General features: G+C 38.2%; 1 protein-coding gene across 1 annotated transcript in view; it reads left to right on the forward strand.

Moving 5' to 3' along the window:
• LOC116442772 (catenin delta-2-like) overlaps positions 1 to 21,092 on the forward strand; it is a 307,484-nt gene that overhangs the window by 145,270 nt on the left and 141,122 nt on the right. The window contains 1 exon segment of the mRNA XM_032106243.1: positions 12,028 to 12,241. Within this exon segment, the coding sequence (XP_031962134.1) occupies positions 12,028 to 12,241 (214 nt within the window).

A 21,092-nucleotide genomic window follows, 5' to 3' on the forward strand; every position in this document is an offset into this window, starting at 1 on the left:
TATTTTCATCTCAACACTGCTTTACACTGCTTTCATGTTTCTCCCCTCCCACCGTCCAGTTATTCCCTCTCCAGGGAATAGCCAAAAGGACAGTATTTTTCCCACTCTTCCAAGAAGTTTCTCTCCAAGGTTTTTCTATGATAGTAATAGTCAGTGACAATTATTTAAAGTGAGCCAAAATTTTAAATATTTTTCAGTAGTAGTTAGCAAATGTCTGTGTTTCATATGGATAATTGCAACTTTGCTCTTTGAATTATGCTGTTTATTCACTACAGTGCAAACTGTTAGCAGTGTTCACAAACATCTTTGGGATGCAGAATTTGACTTCTGTTCTGCTGCTGTTTAGGGTCCTGGCTCTGGCCTTCCTGCAGGCTGAAGGGAGTGAGTGAGGGCTTGAACAAGAACCTGTCTAGACCTCCAGTTTATCTGGGTTTAGCACTCACTCCTACAGTGTCTGCGTCACTGGAAATGGGAATACTGGCTAAAGGTTTCTGTCTTTTTCAGCTCTGGGCAGTCAGAATAAGCACCTAGAAGAGAATTTCAGGCAATAAATTTAATAGGCTAAAAAATTCAGATGTGAATATCTGGTGATAATGCTTTTTATGCTGTTAGGAGAAGAGAAAATAAAGCAGTATTATGTGTGCAAGATGCTACTTTCTGTGCTATGCAGCAGACACAGGAAGAACATTGCATTGTACTGTTCCTCTCTCCACTGGTCTGAGGAAAGCATGTTTTAGTTTTATCAAAACATTTGTAAAATCTGTGTCTTTCGTATTTGAAAATATTGGCTGGTAGGGAAGGAAGGGTAATACACTGAAAGACAGTGTCATTTGACATAGGTAGTATGACATTTAGAATGGGCAATAAATATATTTGCAGCTTTTTCAAGCAGTATAATGCTCTACTGTATGTGCCGTGGATTTCTTTCTATTCATAACTCTCCTGCCAATTGCTTCTCTGATTTATTAGGCTGATGTGTGAATGCAGAGGATCACTTTCCTATTGTAGGGCATATTTTTTTATTACTGTTCTCATCATCCAGTAAGCCACAGTAAGACTTTGCACACTATATATAGAAATAAAATAACCTAGATCGATATCAATATCTGTAATTTGATGCTTTCTCAACATATCTGTACCAAAAAGGTTGGCAGCAAAATATTTTCAATGAGGAAAACCATAGTCCTGATGAAAAGGACCTGCCAAATCAAACTTTTAAGGTAAAGACCATCAGTTGATCTTCAAAATGTGTTTAAAAATACAAAGAGATGGCTGTTACTAAGCTACTGAGAATGGTTGCAGCAGAAGGCACAGGTTTATAGATACATAAGAATACCTAAGGCTCTAAAACAGAAATGCCTACCTTGAAACCAGTACATGTATATATATGTACACACACTCATTTTTTATATAATACATACTTTTATATATTCTGTAATTTTGCATATTGGTCTGTGGGTATTAAAAAGTGTATTAGCTATGAGGCAGGTGTTTACTTGTGCTGACTTCATTTATAAAACTCAGGTAAGTGGGGAGATAGAGGAAGGATTCTGCAATGCAGCATTCTGCTGCACTGATACTCTTAAATTATGGGTCGTAGCCTTCCTTTGGGATCTTAGACAAAAAATTAAATTTTATGTGCCTCAGTTTCAATTAGCAAAACTTCTACCAAAGAGGGATGTTGTGAGAATGCATTCACAGGCTCTTGAGGCAGTAGCTTGCTCCCAAAATACTTCCAAGACAGAAAATTCTCATGCGACTGAGAGCTTCTTTGAAGAGTAATGCATCAGTTCTAAGAAGAGAACACCTCACGTTTAAATCGCAGCAGAGAATGTCCTGGGAGCAGAGGTCATCAGGTCTGATGCTCAATGTAATAAATTGTAAATGTATTTTTAATCTGAGAAGAGGCCCGTTGTTTATTCTGTGAGGCAAACTGAGGTAGCTACAGCAGGCATCGAAAAGTTCGATGCTTTTGAATTTCCAATTAGAGCTGAAATGTCAGATAGAGTTATTTTGTTGTTTGGGCTTAAATGACTGAAAAAAATAAAAATTTCTTTGGTCTTATTGGTGACTATCTTGTTCCTAGATGGTATTTGTGTTCACATTGACTAAATCACATTTATGATATCCTTAACTGAATGGAGTTAACTACAGCTTTAGAAATTTTAATCCAACACTGAGGTGATTTCCTCTATTGCTGTTAAAATATTTGAAGTAGTGACCTACTGCTTTCTCTAAAAAACTTAACTTTTGCTTTATATTAAAAAAAATAAAAATTGAATCTTCTTTATCATCTTTAGCTTCACTAGATATCTGGTTATAGGAATATCAGGACGTTTTTAGTTGAAGTATATATGTCAGTCCTTTTCACCAATAATAAATATAAACCTTCATTTTCAGATAGATACTTAATTATTTTTAAATACCAGAAACTAAATGATCCAAACCTTTGGTGTTAATCAGCATTTTTCATTTAACGTTTTACAGTACTAAATCAGTTGATTGGTTGAGTAATGCTAATGTCTTTGTATCCTAAATTAATATTGCTATTGCACTGTCTGTGAAGTGCACACTGCTGAACCTTCTTTAGCATTGTGCATTTTTTGAAAAACAAAGACCCTGAATCAATATCAAGTAGTTACAATACCTACTGAGGGCCTTGGCATGTGTGTATTTTATCGTATTTATGTGTGTCCTCAGTGTTAGTTTATAATGTAGGTCAGTGCCAATCTGTTAATTTTAGGAGATACTGCTTTTAACAGTGGGATTGAAAATTGCTTTTCTGATGCCTTCGCAGTCAGAAAAGCACTTAAGGTCAGCTCTGTGCTTGCAGCTAGAAGTGTTACTTGGAAGATCCCACTTGTCCTTCATGATTAGAGTAGGATACTTGTGTTGTCCTTCAAATGTAATGTTTTTTGAAAGTATTAGGGTAAAGTGCTTTACAGTTATAGATAACTCATGTCTAGCCAGGGATTTTGTTTGTAAAATCTAAAATCACACTAAAACTTTGATTTATAATAGGTATAGCCTTCCTACCAAGCATGGAAAACAAAATGTGTCACAGAGCAGAATACATTAAGGCTTACTGACTAAGAAAGCAGTACATTTATTCATACCTTCTCAGGGCAATTTTAGAACATGATTTTGAGTCTCTTCATGTTCAGAAAAAAGTTTTGACCCTCTGTCAACCCCACACATAGACCCCAAGATCTAAAGAGGTCACTTAAGAGACACAGGGAAAAACAAATCTGTATTCAGTAACAGAAATAAGCTCCCATAAAAAAAGCTACTGAGTATTGACCCCATGCTTTGCATCCTCACGTCACACAACCTTTCCACCAAACACCCACCTGGTTTCTACAGACACAGAAAAAAAATCCCAATCCTTCTCCACACAGCGCAGTTCAGCACAGAGGGAACAATTCTTATTTAACTTTAAGCAGAACATTGTATTTATGCTGGTAGTTAAATTTATTTACATTATGCCTGTTCACAGCTTTATGTTACCTTTGTATCTGATCTGAAAAGTCCTAATGAGAAAGCCATTCTTAAATGGGACCTACATCCAAACCCTGATTTAGATTCCTTAAACAAATTAGACTGTGAAGTTAATGCAGCAATTTGCATAACATTCTGCTCTGTTTTCAGCTCAAATTGCTCAGCACTTTTTTAAACTTGTAGCAAATTACTTTGCTAATGAGGCTAAATTACCCTATGATGTTACAGGTAAATTTGTCTATAATAAATCTCCTGTGCGTTTGCAATGTACGGATTTTGAATTGTCTATCTGCTGTTCAATAGGCACATCAGAAGAAATCATGGAGAGGACTTAAAGTTTGAACCAGTATATTTGTCTTAAGTGACCTGCTGCACTGAATATTATTCCCATATACTATTCTGATGGTTCATTTTCTCCCCTTCACATCCATTTTAAGTTCTAGAAATCAGCCCCCTGAAACTAGCTAGCAGTGGGGCGGCCCATCTTCCAAACCCTTCTCCAAAAAGTAGTGTAGTTCTTTCCCTCTTAAATGAAAGTCATTTTAGTAATGTAAACAAGGCAAAGATAAATAACTGAGAGAATTTGTAATTGCAGAAAAAACATCAAGAAATATAATAATTTCATGGATACTGTGTATAACCGGTCAGTGCAGTCAAGTTGCCGTGTGGCCGTCTTGGACTTTGCTGTAGTGCCCTGGTCTGAGTGGGCACACCAGTGTGCTCACACAGTGAGTCTGAGAAGAACAGGGTGGCTGTAGTCAAAGAGTGTCTCACAAACACTACACTGCCTGCCACCATTAAAAATTCTTGGGAATTTGGTTGGGCTCACTTGTAGCTTCTCTTTCCAGCACTGGTGGAACAAAGTTGCTTGAAATCCATTCACATGTGAAATAGTTAGCACTTGCCTTGCTGGTTAGAAAACCAGTATCTAAGAGCATTAAATTGTTACTAATTATTTCCAGAAGCGGACTTAAATGGAATTGTCCTTTTAATTTGGTGTTTATTGGATACGTAACATCACCTGTGCTAGCAGTCAGTTGTTTTTTAGTTCTGTTCCATATGTAACACAGTGGCATTAAAAATAATCCCATGTGTTTAAATACGTTGTATTTTCATAGATTAAAACATGCTTTCTTAATAACAGAAATGTCAGAGTAAGTAGCAGATGATGCAGTGTGTTATGTCAGTTAAACTGGCAATTAATATCTATGATGTGCAGAAAAGATTGATTGTTATTAGATTTCCTTCACCTCCTTTGGATGAAGAGTTATTCAATAGTGATTATTAAGAAAAATGTGGAAAATAAGCATCTAACCATGCATTAATCTTTGAATTAGGAATGTGGATCTGTTAATAGTGCAACACAATGTCTTACTGGGAAGAGGAGATTGTGTTATTTTAGTAGCACACTGTATCACTCAGTCTAACAATTTTTTTAAGCTATTCTTACTTCTCTTCTGTTTTCATTATATTTTACTTTGTAAGGCAAAGTAGTCGGAATTAAATGCAGAAAAGGATGTTTCAGTTATACCTACTGGCAAAATTTGAACAATATCTCAGATACCCACTTGCTGAGTATAAATAGAAGAGGAAGGGTGTTTTGGTTTCTGTCACAGAAGTATTTTTAGGATGTTTTGGAATACTTCATTATCTAACAGTCTTTGGCTAAACTGTTTAAAAGATGAAGCTTCACTTTTCTTTCTTTTTGTATGTCTAGCTCTAATTTTTGTAGCCTTCCAAGGGATGGAAGAGGCAGTTTCCATTTTGCAGTGATTGAAAGAAAGGGTATTGCTTCTTTTCTTTGTTGCTGGGAGGAACAGAATAATTTTTACTCCACAGATTTCACAGAATATATTTCAAAATAGGGTTCAAAACCTTAGTGGTAGTCAAAACAGATAACATCTATTTGCTGTGACTTTGCTTCCACTGTTGCAAAGCCATAAGCAATAGCCAGATTCCAGGGCTAGATTTCTCATAGCTTGATATGAAGAGAGGTCACTCAACTGTATTTTGTTCACTCTGGTCTCACCAGTATCTATCCCTGAGATCCACAGTGTCTCTGATAGCTCTTTCCCACATCTCCTGTTCTCATCAGGTGTTCTAGCTAAAGGTTCACTACTGCTAGGCCAGTCCAGAATGTAGACCATCCTCATCCAGGAAAATTGTTAGCAATTAGGATTAATAAGCAGATGAAACAGGTTGCAGTGATCGAGTGAGGGGTGTGGCCAGACAGGCATATTGAAGCACAACTTACTTACAGATGACCAATCCCTTTCATCATGCCCTTCTCTATTTCTTCATGTTGTTCCTCCCCCATGCATTCGGAACGTCTCCCTTTTCCTATCTTTGCCCTTCTGCTAAACATCCTGTGAGTCTGGCACACTGCTGCAATCCCATCAGCATGCTCTTTACTGTAGGGCCTGTGATGACCTTTTCATTCATTCCTCCCTGTGTGCCCACTTTCCCAGTTAACAGAACTCAGGCTGAACCTCTCCAAGCCTTGGTGTGGTTCCTTCAGCAGCCCATCGAGCAGTGACCTCGCAGACCTGGTCTTTGGTACTGTCTCTTGCTCTGCAGGGTTTGTGTACCTCAGTGGTTTATTACTTTTCCTGTCTCATCTCTGTTTATGCACTGGACATCCATTGAGCAGATGTCCTCACAAAACAGGTGTCCTTACAAGTATCTACATACCCTTCATGTCCTATGTTTCACTTCCTTCCACACATCCAATCAATCTGTTGTATTGAATTAGGAAAGCAAGCTATCAAGAATTCATACGCCAAAATCTTATACTAATCAAGTATGAGTGTGTATATATATATGTGGATACAAAAATGCTGCTAGCAAGGATTTTCTTGCTATTTTCTAAGCCCTTGAGAGACTTTTCTCTCTCACAGAAGAGGTAGCAGAGTATGTAAACAACCAAACACCTGCAACCTTGAAAAGTCTTGTTTATGGTATAGTAGAAAAATATTTTGACAATGGATGTTTTAGGATTTTAGCCAATCACCCCCAAGGGGTGGCTGATCCTTGTCCAATTACACTATGAAGAAAAAAGTCTATAAAAGAGTTTGTAAAATAATTAAATAAATCAATCTTGCTGCACAGTTCCTGCCTGCTGGATCTTCTCTCCTCCTCCCTATAGCTGCGGGACACGGTGATATACCGTAGGGACTAGGCCTGCAGTAATATATATATATATAGTTTCAGACATATTATGGGTGTCTTATTGACTTGTTTTACCAGCACATATGCTCCGGGCTGGTCATGTGTAAGTCCTGGTAGACTAAGTATGTGTCAGTCCACTGTTGGGGTAAACCCCATTGAGTCAAAGATAAGCCTTGAAATGGATAAATTAATTTCTTATAGGCTCTTGGCATGAGGTATACCAGCTGTCCTTATTAGGAACATAATTGACATCTTCACTGCCTCCAGCAGTGGCCTGAACCCCTTCTTGAGTCAAAGTTTTATTTTTATAGTGTGGATACAAATACATATTCTCAGATGTAATGCAAAAAAAACTTCATAATATGCCAGAGGAGAAGACTCTGTCATCAAGCTGATATGAGTGTACTTTTATCAATCTGTGTACTAGAGAGTCTGGCACCTTTTCCTGTCCTCTCTGCCTGTGTTGTGGCATCATGGGGCTGATCAGGTGCTTCTGACCAGCAAGGAGACAGTGACATTAATGGCAAAGAGCCAACTTTAAAGGAAAATTTGAAAATGTCCTGATAAAAGAAAACATGTGATTCCTCAGGTGAAAGCATCTCTGTGCATTCTTCTGTGGAAATTATTTTTTTCCAAAAATTATGTAATCTCTGTTCTTTCAGTTTTTGATTGGCATAGATTCCTATTCACTGCTCTGTATTTAACAGCTCTCTAACAGTGTCTTCCAAAGACATACACAAAATACTTCCAGTGAGAAAAAGGAAGGAAAATAACTTTCAGAAATTAACGGTATCCATGGATTAATAGAGTCATGAGAAACAATGCAACACAGATTCACCCAGCATTGTTAATATTGTTAATCCCTCTACTCTGATCCTCTTTTTTTTTATTTTTGAGAAAAGGTGGTGTAAAAAGGGGCATTTGAGACATGGGCAGATACAGCTGGGCTTACTCAGTTGTGCTGCAGAGCTGAAGGTCATTCTTTTGAGTTCAGAAGAGGCTACTTTGGGGCTGGTCTCTGTAAGAATAGTTTGTCCCCTTTATCTCCTGACAAGTTTGTACTCCACTGTTTGTTTTTAGTAGGCAGACTCTGGCATATTCTATTTTCTTTTCCTCCTAGATGTAACAAGGCAGCAGCCACTGATATGTCAATAAATATTATATTAAGAAATGTTCTCTTCATCTTAAGTTAGGAAAGAGACAGAAGTATCTATCAAAAGTCCTTTGGGGGATTGGGATTTAATGCCCCATTGGTGCAAACTGCTGCTTATCCATCCATCCTGGCATTCTTGGATAAGACATTTGGCAGTAGCACTGCTGAATTCATTGTAGCCGTGACTAACTTAGCTGAGATCTGCCCCAGGAGACTGGGTCAGAATTGTCCTCCAGGCTGTGGCTCTTAGCTCCCTAAAGGACTTGAACAAATAATTTCATTTCCTTTGCCTCTATTTCCATACATTTAAATAGCTCATGATAACATCCATCACAGTCTCACAACTTGTCAGGCATAGTTAAACCTGCTGGAGAGTATAGTTTTGAACATCTATATAGATACGTGATAGAAATGCAGAGATGGGGTGAGACTTTTGGTGAATAAAGGGCTGTTGTAAAAAAAAAAACAAAACCAGCAAAGCAAGAGAGTAGTCCAGCTAAAAAACAGCATCAGAAATGGAGATCACAGTCGTGAAAAATCAGCTCCATCTCTCCCCGCATGGCAGAGTTACTCTGCCAAATATCTGAGCTTGGAAATTCTAAGAAAGTTAGCAAAATAAATCTTGTCTTTCCCAGGTAAGAATAGGTTCCTTCTTCAGTAAAATTTAAGAAGTTTTGTCAAGTTATGTAAAGTGTTATGTAACATCTGTTTAATTTCTGTTGTATTACTCTTTTTTTTTCCTGACAAAATTTCGGTTTAGATTAATAATTAATGCTGTTGCTTTTAAGAAACTGTCTTTGAATCACTTCAGTCTGCTCCTGGCTTCAGGTTCCTGGGAGAGGAGGAGCTGCATGAGCTGAATACTAGTCTGCTGTCAGCTATCATGACTGGAAAGGAAAGGTGCAGCTCAGGAATCCTGGCTCAGTGTAGCAGAACCACACATTTCCCTTTAGAAATGAGCAGAAAATAGCAAAACCCATCACCTGAGAGCATCCACAGGATAAACTGCTGAGGAGCATGAGATGCCACTTGGTTGTGTGCAACGGGAAGAGTGAGAGAAACAGCAGAGGCACAGAGTCCTTCGGAATGGAGACAGAGCCCTTGGAGTCTCTAGCTGAATTGTAGCACACAGAACGATTTTTGCTACAAAGTAATACTTTTTCTCATTCTTACCATATTTTTTTTAGCAGCAAAGCAATTAAAATATTCATTCAACATATTGTGCTTTAAAAATATAATTCACAAAGATCAGCAGGCATGTTTTCATTCTTTCGTTCCTGATATTACTCATCACACCAGGCAACTCATATATTTTTTAACTGTATTTTTTCTTCCATCAGATCTTGTTTCTTTTCAGGGGTTGAAGTGTGAAGCTCAGTGGTTGATTCACCTTTTGTAGAATTGATGCATAAATTTTTGTTCCTAGTCTGTTTAGTAAATGTCATCTGTTTTGTCATGTAGGTGGCTCTTCATGTAGCATGCTTGGTTCTGAAAATCTGGTTAGTAGGGGAAGCAAATGTATTTTTACATGAAGGTTAAATGGTAATGGATTGTAGAACCAAGCAAACAAAACAAGCAAGCTTCACCCCCCCACCTCTCCCAGATAAACTTGGTAAATTTTTTCTGGCCCAGAAATGAGCTAATTTAATTGCAAGTCATCCTGTTCACATGGAAAAGATTTGACCAGTGGGATATTTTGCAGCACCTTTTCTCTTTGACCTGTTTTTCTCATTTCTAAACTGAAAGGTGTCATGGTTTCTCTGAGCAGCAAAAGCATAAACTCTCAAAAGGTTGGTGAACTTTTCTGCCTGAAGTTGATATATTTTACCAACGTCCATTCATATCTCTGCATGCATCATGTAGTGCCAGCTGCTGTAGTCTTTGAGGTGACCTGCATATTGCTCAGAAAGTTGCACATGATGTACTGATATAATGCCTATTTAAGGGAAAATATCCCAGTTTATCTTTAAACACTATCACTTTGACATTTAGACCAAAGCTGTGTGGTAACTGTATAGACATTAAAACATCTTAATTTAACGCTACAACATTATGGTGTATATGCTTTTTTCACTACACAGCTGTTCTATTTTTTGGTTTTGCTGTTATTAAAAAAATAAGAATATGCCAGATAAACTTGAAGAAGAGAGAGAGAACTTCTGGTTTAGCAGTGAGTAATTTCATATAACTCAATTTTGGAACCTCAAAGCCTGAATCACTTTTCAGTCTTTATTTGAAGTGAATCATAGATTCATAGAATCATTTAGGTTGGAAACAATCAAGATCATCCAGTGCAACCATTAACTCAGCACTGCAAAGTCCACCACTAAGTGCCACATCTGCACATCTTTTAAATTCCTTTAGGGATGGTGACTCCACCAGTTCCCTGGGCAACCTGTTCCAGTGCTTGATAACCTTTTCGGTGAAGAAATTTTTCATAATATCCAACCTGAATCTCCCCTGACATAACATGAGGCCATTTCCTCTTTTCCTGTCACTTGTTACTTGGCAGAAGAGACCAACCCCCTCCTGGCTACAACCTCCTATCAGGTGTTTGTAGAGAGCAATAAGGCACCCCCTCAGCCTCCTTTTCTCCAGCCTAAATAATCCCAGTTCCCTCAGCTGCTCCTTATGGGACTTGTGCTCCAGACCCTTCCCCAGCTCCATTGCCCTTCTCTGGACTCACTCCAGCTCTTCAATGTCCATCTTGCAGTGAGGAGCCCAGAACTGAACACAGGTTTTGAAGTGTGCCCTCACCAGTGCCAAGTGCAGAGGGACAACCACTGCCCTCGTCCTGCTGGCCACACTATTGCTGATACAGGCCAGGATGCCCTTGGCCTTCTTGGCCACCTGGGCACACGCTGGCTCCTGTTCAGCCAGCTGTGGACAGTTCCTTTTCCAATAGCCATCTTTCCAGCCACTCTTCCCCAAGCCTGTAGCATTGCAAGGGCTTGTTGTGACTGTAACACAGGACCCAGCGCTTCTCCTCGTTTAAGCTTAGATCCATGAAATGCCATCAGTTATACATAAAGATTTTGAAGTTAGTAGGTGCAGGTTGAATTCCTAATAGATTTCATTGTACTTTAATGTTTCTGTTTCACTGCTTTAACTGTTTATGTCTTCCAAGACTTCCCCCTGCAGAGCCCCAAGAGTACATGCCCATGCAAAAACTGCTTCACAAGTATTTCAAATTTTTTGTTGTCTTAAATGTAAAATGGCCAGCTGAAGTACCTGACTTGTTTTGGGCCTTAGCCAACTACACATATGGGGAAACTTCTTGACTTTTTCAGAGATGTCTGTATAACTTGCTTGAAGATAAAGCATTGTACCCCTCGAATGTTAGTTATGAATCTGTGGTTTCTTAAAGTTAGATCCAAGACTGATTACTCTTTGAGGAACAAATAGTGCCACAGAACAATAAAGATGTATTTGTTTGAAATGGATTTCATAACAAATTGTACGTGGTATTCCTGACCTTCTTGATCATTTGTCTCAAATATTTTTGTGCTTTTTTTAGAATGATATTTTACATAAGATATCACATTAGAAATTTATTTTGTAGGCCACCTTGGGTACATATAAGACTTCTGTTCCTGCATCACTTAAGGATCTCCCTCAATCTTGTTAGAACAATTTTTCCACGATTTATTTATCATCCTTGTCTTTATGTTTCTGGTGACTTCCTCCTTTTCCTTTCTTCTTTGCTCATCCCAATTTAGTTGATATATCCTTACTTATCCCTACTGAGACTATAGTAGCTGTTCCCATTCCCAGTCATTAAATGTAAAGGCAGGACTCCTAAAAACTTTATGACATAAAGTGCTTTTTTTGTTTGCTGTAGCCTTGTGGTTTTTTCTCTAGCTTGTGATGTGTTACACTCTGAAGGAGATGATATTTCTCCAGTACAGGAGAAATTCTTGCCAAGGCAAACCTTGATGTACCATGAGAAGCCTTGATGAGGCAACGCTCTTGAGTAACTTTGGCTGTTTTTACAGCGGTTCTGGTTTGTCATAGTACAGCAGTGTTGCCACTGAAAAAAATAATACAAGGAATCAAAGCAGTGTAATGTAGCAGCTTTGTGGTGCTACCAGCACACTTTTGCTGGCCTACAGCCTGCATAAAACACAGCTTAATTCCCTTGGACAGCATTTATTAATACTGGTGTGTTCATTTCCTAACTGTATGATTATCACTTTGGCCTGTTTCAGATAAGAAGACAAGGTGGAATACAATTACTAGTGGACCTATTGGACCATCGGATGACAGAAGTCCACCGTAGTGCCTGTGGAGCTTTGAGAAACTTGGTATATGGGAAGGCAAATGACGACAACAAAATTGCTCTGAAAAACTGTGGTGGTATCCCAGCATTAGTACGGTTACTCCGCAAGACTACAGATTTGGAAATCAGAGAACTGGTCACAGGTTTGAATCTTTCAGTATTTTTTCTTCAGACTCTCTGTCAGTCTTGCAAGCACAGTTCTCTGCCACATGCCACTTGCTCCATCAGTAACTGTTTCATTACCATCTTATTTGCCATAACAAAAAGCTTTCAAGCCCCTCGGATTTATGTAATGTGTGAATGGCTTTCAGTATCACGCAGTTTACAGATGCAGGTATGGTTTATGCCTATGATTGCTGTTTCATTATGTTCTTGGTTAGCTGTAAGTGCTCTTGCGGGAGATGTGCTCCACACATGTTGTGGTGGGAATCCTCTGCTCTCCCTCCTGTCTGGTTTAGGGCTGGCCAGGCAGAAGTCATATTTTACTGAATTTACTTAGAAACTGTTGCCCATTGCTTTTATATCCTATGTGGTGATGTAGTGACAGGGAGGATTTGTTATGGGGTTTTCTACCTTTCTCAGGGTTCTGATAGGAAAATGGAAAACTGTTGGAGAGGTGGACATCACCTTCTGAAGCGTTTTGTCCAAAATTTGATAGTATGCTATGTGATGTGTTTTACACAGAGCATGCAGGTAGTGGTAGTTTATTTCTTTTCTTGATATAGTAGGATCTGGTCTTTTTAGGATTGTGTGGACTTTTTCTCTTCTGAAATTCAAGAGAGAGGGGAAGGGGGGCGGTGTTCAGGAATACAGGAATGCTGTCAAACTGGACTGATCTGAGATGTTTCCAGGTGTTTTTCACCTTGCCCTTAAGCTATCCTATTTAATATGTAAAACAGAAGTGAGGTAGAGGGGCTTTTTTTTTTTCATTTTGTGATTTCATTCTGTTTGATTGCTAGTATCAATTGCTGATTAATTTAATGCTACAAATAAAAAGTATTTTCATTGTCCTGTTTTCAATGCTGGTATTTTCATTATGATTTTCCTATTAAATTATATAAGAAAATTTCTCATTTCTGTCACAAAATCATCGGAGTACATGTCATCATCTCTGTTTCCTTGTACATCAGGCCTCATTTAGGATACAATTTATAAGATTATCATCCTTTGGTTGGGTCCAGGTTCCTTCCTTGAGAAGACGTCTGAATAAACTGCATGATGTTTATTAAATATAGATCTTTTTATATTTAATTTTGTTTCTTAGTTACAACACCTATCACCTCCTACTTGTTAGTCAGGATTAATGGGGCAGAGATACAGGTTACATGAGCTCAGATCATGCCTCCTGTAGAGTGACAGAATTACTGACAGATCTAATAAAGTGTAACCACTGCTTCACATTCAACATACTTGTTTGTCTCTTGGTTACATTGTCAGTATCCTGGCTCCAGGGAACATTCTGCGTATTTATTCTGAGTAGTAAGTGGCAAACTGCTAATAAACCTCAGCAGTCACCGTGGCGCTTCCCATGCCATCTGTAGATGGAACATGTAATGTTGTTAGGTCATTTAAAGAAAATATACTGGGCTATAGTTTACTTTGGTTCTATTGCACAGTATGCTGTTAAATTTTCCCAAATTCCTGCAGAAAGAAAGGATGTTTGTTTTCTAGTGTGCCCTCAAAGTGCTATTACCAAGAGGAGTATGTAGCATCAGTGGTAGGCAGTAACCTGCCTTTGTACAGGTAGATGCAGCTCCCAGGGACGGTGAACATCAGGAGTGCTGGACATGTATGAAAGGGGAGATGGTGACACTGAGGAATGGAATAAAAGCCAGTGGTATTTCAAGATTTTATTCCTGAGCCTGTTTTTGTATTGGGGTTTTTTCTTTGTTTTTAATAGCCAGTACATCCCAGAAGGCCAGTGCTTGCCCTGGCTGTGTTTTGTACCTTTCAGAATGCAGATCACTGGCCCTTGCTTTCAAAATGCAATCGTGTTTATGGTAGTGTTCTGCAAAGCTTCCTTCCAAAGCAAAGCTCATAGATGGAGCTCTCATCTTGCATCTCTTAGGAAACAGGCTAAAGTTGTGCATCTGAATCGGTTCTGCTTTGCTTTGTTTTGGTAAAGTCTTGTAGTGTGACAGCTACCCCAGCTGAATTCCTTCTTTCTGTCCTTCCTGGGGAAGGAAAGGTAGCTCCTGAAGCAGCACCCTCAGTAATGAAAAGTTTTGACTCGTGGCAGACACAGGGAAAAATAAAAAGTGCTCTCCATCAGCCTTCCTGAGCTGAGGTGGCAGGAAGATAATTATTCCAGTAGGGGCTCCTCAGCCTGGAGGAGATGCAGAGAAAATAACAGCAAATGTCTGTTTTGGGAGTAAGCATAATACCTTGAGCCCTTCCATCTCATGTTCATTGTGCATCCTGTCTATATAAAAGCTGCTCTTGTTTGTTACTTTCAGAGAGGACACAAAGTTCCTGCCTTAGGAATTCATACAGGCTCTGACATCGCTGCCCCTAAGTAGTAGTCCACATTTATCCTCAGAGCACTTTTCTTAGGTGGGGAAGTATCACTATCTCTGTTGTACAGATGGGGAGCTGAACCTATCAAGTGTAAATGACCTGTCCAGAAATCTGGCAAGATGAAGGTGTGAATCACTCTGAGTAGGCACCCAGCTGCAAGGGAAGAAATATGGCCTGGAGAGGTTGTTAAGCAGCTCAATTTGTCTGGCAGAAGTGAAGCATTCATTGCCTGCCCCAAGTACCGTGAAGAACTTGCCTAGCAGAGCGAAAGTTCTGATATTAGTTCCTTCCTCAAACATGCACATTTTCTTCCTTCTTGTTGCTCTTCTCTAAGTAGATTATGACTTCAATTTCTGGCAATCTCAAGACTGGTTTTGGAAGGGTATTTAAACCTGCAGACCAGCTTTCTAGCCCAGTAGCTCCTTGATTGTCAGGATTGCCTTCAGCACCATTTGTGGCTCGTCCTCTTTTCCAGAGATTTCTTTCTACCATAATCTCTCCAAAACAGAGTTTTTTCACTCTTTCCTTTATCTCGTCCTTGTCCTCAGCAGCAGAGGTCTTGGGCTAATACTGGAAAACCTTACCATGCTCAAATTTTTGGATTGCACGAACTTAACCTTATAGCAAAGCGTTAGAGCTTCATGGCTCTCTCATGTCAAGGGAATGGTTTCAGTGCAGGCTCCCATGAAGAAGATCTGGGGGAAGTGTGCTGCCTGTTACGAAATTAAATGGTGCTAATGCCCAGGAAATACTTCCTAAAATATGGAAAGATTATTCTTACAGAAACACTTCCACAGTTAACAGGTTTTTACTAGAAGAACATGGATAAAATTAGGTATACCCATGAATATATACATTTGTGCAAAAGTGAAATACTCTGATAGAAATAGAGATGCTGGCATGGCCTTCAGCCTCTGGTAATTTCCAGAGACTCAAGGAGAACCTGAATCACAATACCTTGTTTCATGTAAGTCTGTAAATGAAAAGAAATTGGTGGAAGCTGAATGCACCACACTTAATTTAGTCATTTTCTTACCCTAGCACTGTGCTGCCAGTTTCCACAGTAGCACCTGTTAATGGGAAAAAATAAAAGCCTTCTATTTTAAAATCATTAAATGTTAACACTTTTCTAATAAATATAAATAGAGAAGAACACAGTACAAAATTAACATAAATCCTGCAGATGGTAGAAAGAAATGTTTTCACTTGGTAATAATGGCAATGAGTAACTGATTTCTGATTCTCTTGCCTTTACCGAGTTAATTATGAACCCTTCCACAAAATTCGATTTTATCATTTTTTCTATTTGTTTTACTGTCAGGGGAAAAAATATTACATGGAAAAATCTGATGTTTTAGCCAGGATAACAGAGGAATCCTATGGATACCTTGTGCAGCAGGTGAGGTCAAGCAGCTGTTGCTAGATCCTTTCCAACCCAGGCCGTTCCATGATTCTGTGATTCAACCTACGCTTGCTCCTTCTTCCATCAGCTCGATTGAATAGCTGGGTACCCGTCTCAGATAAAATGGTTTAAACTGCTTTTCTCATTTTTGACAAACAAGATCCATCACAACTAGAAACAGTTTCTGCCTATGAACAATGAGGTAGCTGAATGAGAAAAAGCTCCTTTTAAAGAAGGCCCTTGTATTACTGCATCACCTGTTTACAAACTGTAAACACCATTTCTGATTAAAAGGTAAAAGTGGATAATCCACTTTTAGTAAAGTACATGATGATAGAGAGCTGCAGCTATAAATAATGTCAGGAGAAGCTGTTTTTTCTTGTGCTAGCAGCCAGCCTCCTGCTTATTTTGGTTGACAATAAAGTGTCAGAGATGTAACTATTGTCTACTGAAAATATATAAATTACAAAAATTAGCAAATAAAAAAAAATTAAAAGCAGAAACTGTCTAACACTATACATGTATACTATATATATAGAGATAGGTAGATATTGACTCTGTGTATTTCATTCACATTTTTATTCACTGAATCAAAAGGCATATATACCATTCCTGCAAAATACTACAAGATGTTTCTTTCAAAGAAGCACTATTTCTCCAAGTTTCTTCAGCCCACAGTCAAGTTGGACAGGAAAAAAATTTCATTTACTTCCCAGACTTTGGATTCCAGTATTCATTAGTGTTGTCTTTAATTTCAACTGTGGCCAGTTTGTGTTTTGGCTTGGTTGGTCCTCTGTTGTCACCCCATGTTATGCAACAGTATTACACAGTCCTGTTTCAATTTTAGTAGATGCCATATGTTTTTAACGAGGGGTTTATAACCTTATTGATAATCTCTCAGTGTCACTGAAGGCAATTACATGTTGTCCACCTTAGATCTATCTGGTTTGAGTTAACCACTGCCAGTGAAACCTCCTTTTGATTGCATGCTGCTTCTTAGCATGTGCATAAATTATTGGCAGATTGGTCAAGACACTCCAGAAGGCCCCTTTGAGCCCTGTATCTGTCTTTGCTAATCTATGTAGTTGCAAGTTAGTGAGCCTGCAGTGATATGTAAAGCATGTTTAAGAGAGTATTCTATTTAAATGGACGTTTTGGCTCACTTCAGTGGAAGATTTAAATTGATTTCTTTTTTATTTTTTTTAATTTGATTTCTTTTTTTTTAAGTAATTCTGGCCAATTATTTAGAATTTTTAACTTCCTAGTACAATTCTTCTATCTATGCAGTTCTTCTATTGGGGGTTCCCAAAGTCAAAATCACATGCCTGCAATTGTTTCCTGTTTGTAAAGTTATTTTCTAATTGGACTTTGTAAGGTATTACGCTTGTGATTTTTTTGTATAGTAAATCTTATTTAACAATATTATGGCAAAGGGCTGACTGTTTAGTACTCTAGGATCTCGAAGCACCTTAATTTAATAATTTAATCATTTTCTGCAAAAGTGCCCTTGACATTACCTTAGTTACTGGAGTGTGTAAACACAGATGTGAAATTTTATTGTGATATAAACATGCATTTGGAGGTGGCACCTATTTGTAACCTTATTGCTCTCTGGAAACTTGATTTGAAAATGAGTAAAGGCTCTTTTATCCTATTCCAACATGACTTTCCCACAGCCTTAATAAAGAAGAATCAAACTCTTCATGAGTTGCATTCTTACAGTATTTCACCTTGATGTAATTCCTAAAATCTCTATTATATCCCTTTACCTTTGCAGATTTGTATTAGGTGTTGCTCCAGTATTGCTCATATTAAGTATCCCATGTCTTAATTGTATTCAAGTTTAGTAATGGGGCAATGCAAGTATAAGGAAGCCTGACCAGTGAGAGGCCTAATTAATTAGCAGCCTTTGATACATAATGCAAAAAGATGGGTAGGAAGATAGATGTACAAAGTGGCTTGCTCTTGGAACCAGAGAGACAATTTCAGCATTACACAAACTGCAAATCAGATTATAAAGATACATGTTTTAGGTTCAGATACATACCCTGCCCATCACAAGCTTTTCAAACAGACGACACGAAAAGCCATATACGTGTGTTTAAATTGTCATGATGGTATAACCACACTAAGACTGCTGCTACAAGGTTGACATAACTTTGGTTCAATATATGCTTAGCTAAGAGAGTAAGACTGCCAAATATCCTTTGGGGCCCATAACTCTATGTAGTAAAATAAAATGGAGATGTGGGATAAATGCAGAAAGCACACAAGTGCCTCTTAAGATGCAGCTCTGTGAATTAGCTTCCCCTCCACCTCCAGTATCTGATCACCATGTCCTGTCAAGTCAAGGAAATCAGAAAGGTTAAGCATGGAGATAGATAACTGCTAGCACAGAACGCTGCGTTCAGAAGTGATGGTTTCAATTTCGGCAGGAAAATATGTTCATTCATTTCTTGCTTAGTGTCTGCTCTGCACGTTAGCAAAAAATGTTTTGAGGAACTCTGCCAAGCACAGAGGCAGGTGACTTGCAGACTTGAATTATTTTTCTACCAACAGATTTAGGATAAGGGTAACAAATTTCAAATCTATTTACCTGGGCACCAAAGTTTGCTTGTATGTTTTAAATGCTTTTTATTCAAAATGGAGATTTAAAGGGTATTAGATCTAATAAACCTTTCCTACTCCTTCGTTAAATAGATGTAATTGCAAGTACAATATCCTACCACAATCAATTTTAGAAGCTGATTAAATCTTATGAAGTAATTTACTTCTAATTAGGTGTTTTAAATAAAAGTTGTTTTCAACATTAACAAGATTATTTGTGTAATGAAAATTCCTATCTATTTACTCTGGATCGAAGCCAGTGGCTGAATAATGAAACTACATGTTCTAGTTTCTTCAGTATTTCTTTCTTCAAGTACAAGAACCTTTTCAATTTCCAAAGATTACATAATAATTGGACTCCCTCCTTTTGCTTGAGATACTTTTACGCAAGGCATTCTTCAACCTCTGCCCTGAGTGTTGTGAACCATTGAGAATTTAAAAAAAAATGCCAAACTCCGTCAAATCCCCTGCAAGTCTCAGATTGCTGTTAAAACAATGTGTTTCATCTCACAGACAGAGCTTTGCATGGGCTAGTTTATCATTTTGTGCTGTTACATCTAAAATCTTGGGGGGAAAAAGGGTTTGTTTAACTCAGAAAAACTACTTTTTACTGCTAAGTGGATAAAATTTGGCTTAATCCAGTCCATTATCAAAGCCAAGCAAAAGCAAATGAAGGCACCTGGTCTGCAGAAGTGGCTGCTTGAGTTAATCACTGAAAGTCCAAGTGCCCCAATACAACTTCAAACAACTCCACCAAGGTAGTACAAACCCTGTGGCAGGATTAGTGGGCTGCGTGGCTACTCTGTTTTTCCACCCCAGTCATCAGTTACTTTAAGTCTCCAAAAATCACTATTGCAGCATCATAATTTTCATAAAATACTTCAAATTTGTGTTTTGTACTATTTGTACTTCTCCAGACTAATAAGCTGATATTTCATAGTGGATGTGCTAGGGCAAGGCACAGCTGTGTGCTGTACTTCACAGTATGATCCTACTGTGTGGCAGAGTTTAAATTTTAGATTTTAGCATCACCTACAGAAAATATTGCCATCATTTGAAAATATGGAAATGATTTTCAAACAAATTCAGAGCAGGAATTAGTTGGCATTTTATAAAGTCTTCATATGAACCCATTGTGGTACCTCTTACCAAAACACCAAATCTTTGTAGTCATTTTCCTTGCAAAACAGGAAGGTAAAAGGTTGTACAGCTTCCACTCATATGGTGTTGGGAAACTGATTTCCAACCTATAGACTGTGACATCTCCAAGAAATTCCAGAGTCATTCAAAACACATCCTATTTATAGTTTATATGTGCTAGGAAATATAAAAGTAATTTAATAAATTGTGTAATTTTTCTTCAGAAATAATTCTGTCTTATCGAATAACGCTTAGGCAAACAATGTTGACAGTTCAGCTGGATTATTTTATACCATATCTATTACAATTTACTGCCTAATTATAAAACAATCTTTGCCCTCTTTCTCAATATGCTGTCACTATCTTGGCTCTGAAAATGGGAAAGCCCACTGATAGAATCTGTTGTCTTCATGAAGAGTCATTCTCAACTTTTTCTGTATCATCAGATTAACTTCTTCACCCCCTGCTGCTCCCAGTTAAATAAGGAGATGTGTTAAAATAGATATTTTCTCAAATCTTATGCCCTGCTTTCTTAGCAACAGGCTGGGGCACTGATTTATCCTGTAAGGTGTTACATCCAAAGCATTTTTCTAAGTAAAAGGGAATGTACCACTAAACAGCAATACAAAACAGGGCCTGTTTCCCTGGTGGTGAATGTGGGAGAGGCAGGACAGGTCACTGGGTGCCGAGGTCTCAGCCGGCAACAGTGCAATGCCCCTGGTAGGGGAGTTCCTTTCCTCTCTTTTAGGAGTCTGCTTAGGGGTGGTTTCATTGGTTTTCCCATCACAGCCTGCTTCCTTCTCCCTATTTCCCGGGCAAATTCACATTCATTTGTCCTGCGCTGACCGCTCTCAGTATCAGCACAAAACCCAAGGTGGTCCCTTGTTGCTCTCCTTTTCTCTCTAAAATGGGAAATAACTGTTTTTCCCTTGTACAATCAGTGAGATGTATCTTCTATGGAAAATTCATTCAAGTTTTGTCCATGTTTTGATTCATGGAGCAGTGAAACTGATTTCATAATTTGCTTGTTAATATACTACAGAAATTATTTTCTTTTTTTGTTTTTTGTTTTTTTTTTTACTTTGGTCAAATTTTAAGAGGAAATATGAAACAAGGTAATCTGATAAATAAGGAGTGATAAATAGAGGACATCTGTTGTGGCATATGGCTTCACATAAGAGCTTCACTGAACTTTTTTAGTGGGTAGTAATCCTTTGGAAAAATTCAGCTGGGCATATAATTTTGATGGGCCTGCCTGAATGATGGAGTATTAAAACGCTTGCAGTTTAAAACCACTTCGTAGTTTGAAATGTTTGCGATTTGCCACA

This window comes from Corvus moneduloides, chromosome 1, assembly GCF_009650955.1.
Source record: "Corvus moneduloides isolate bCorMon1 chromosome 1, bCorMon1.pri, whole genome shotgun sequence".
In the NCBI taxonomy this organism is placed as follows: Eukaryota; Metazoa; Chordata; class Aves; order Passeriformes; family Corvidae; genus Corvus; species Corvus moneduloides.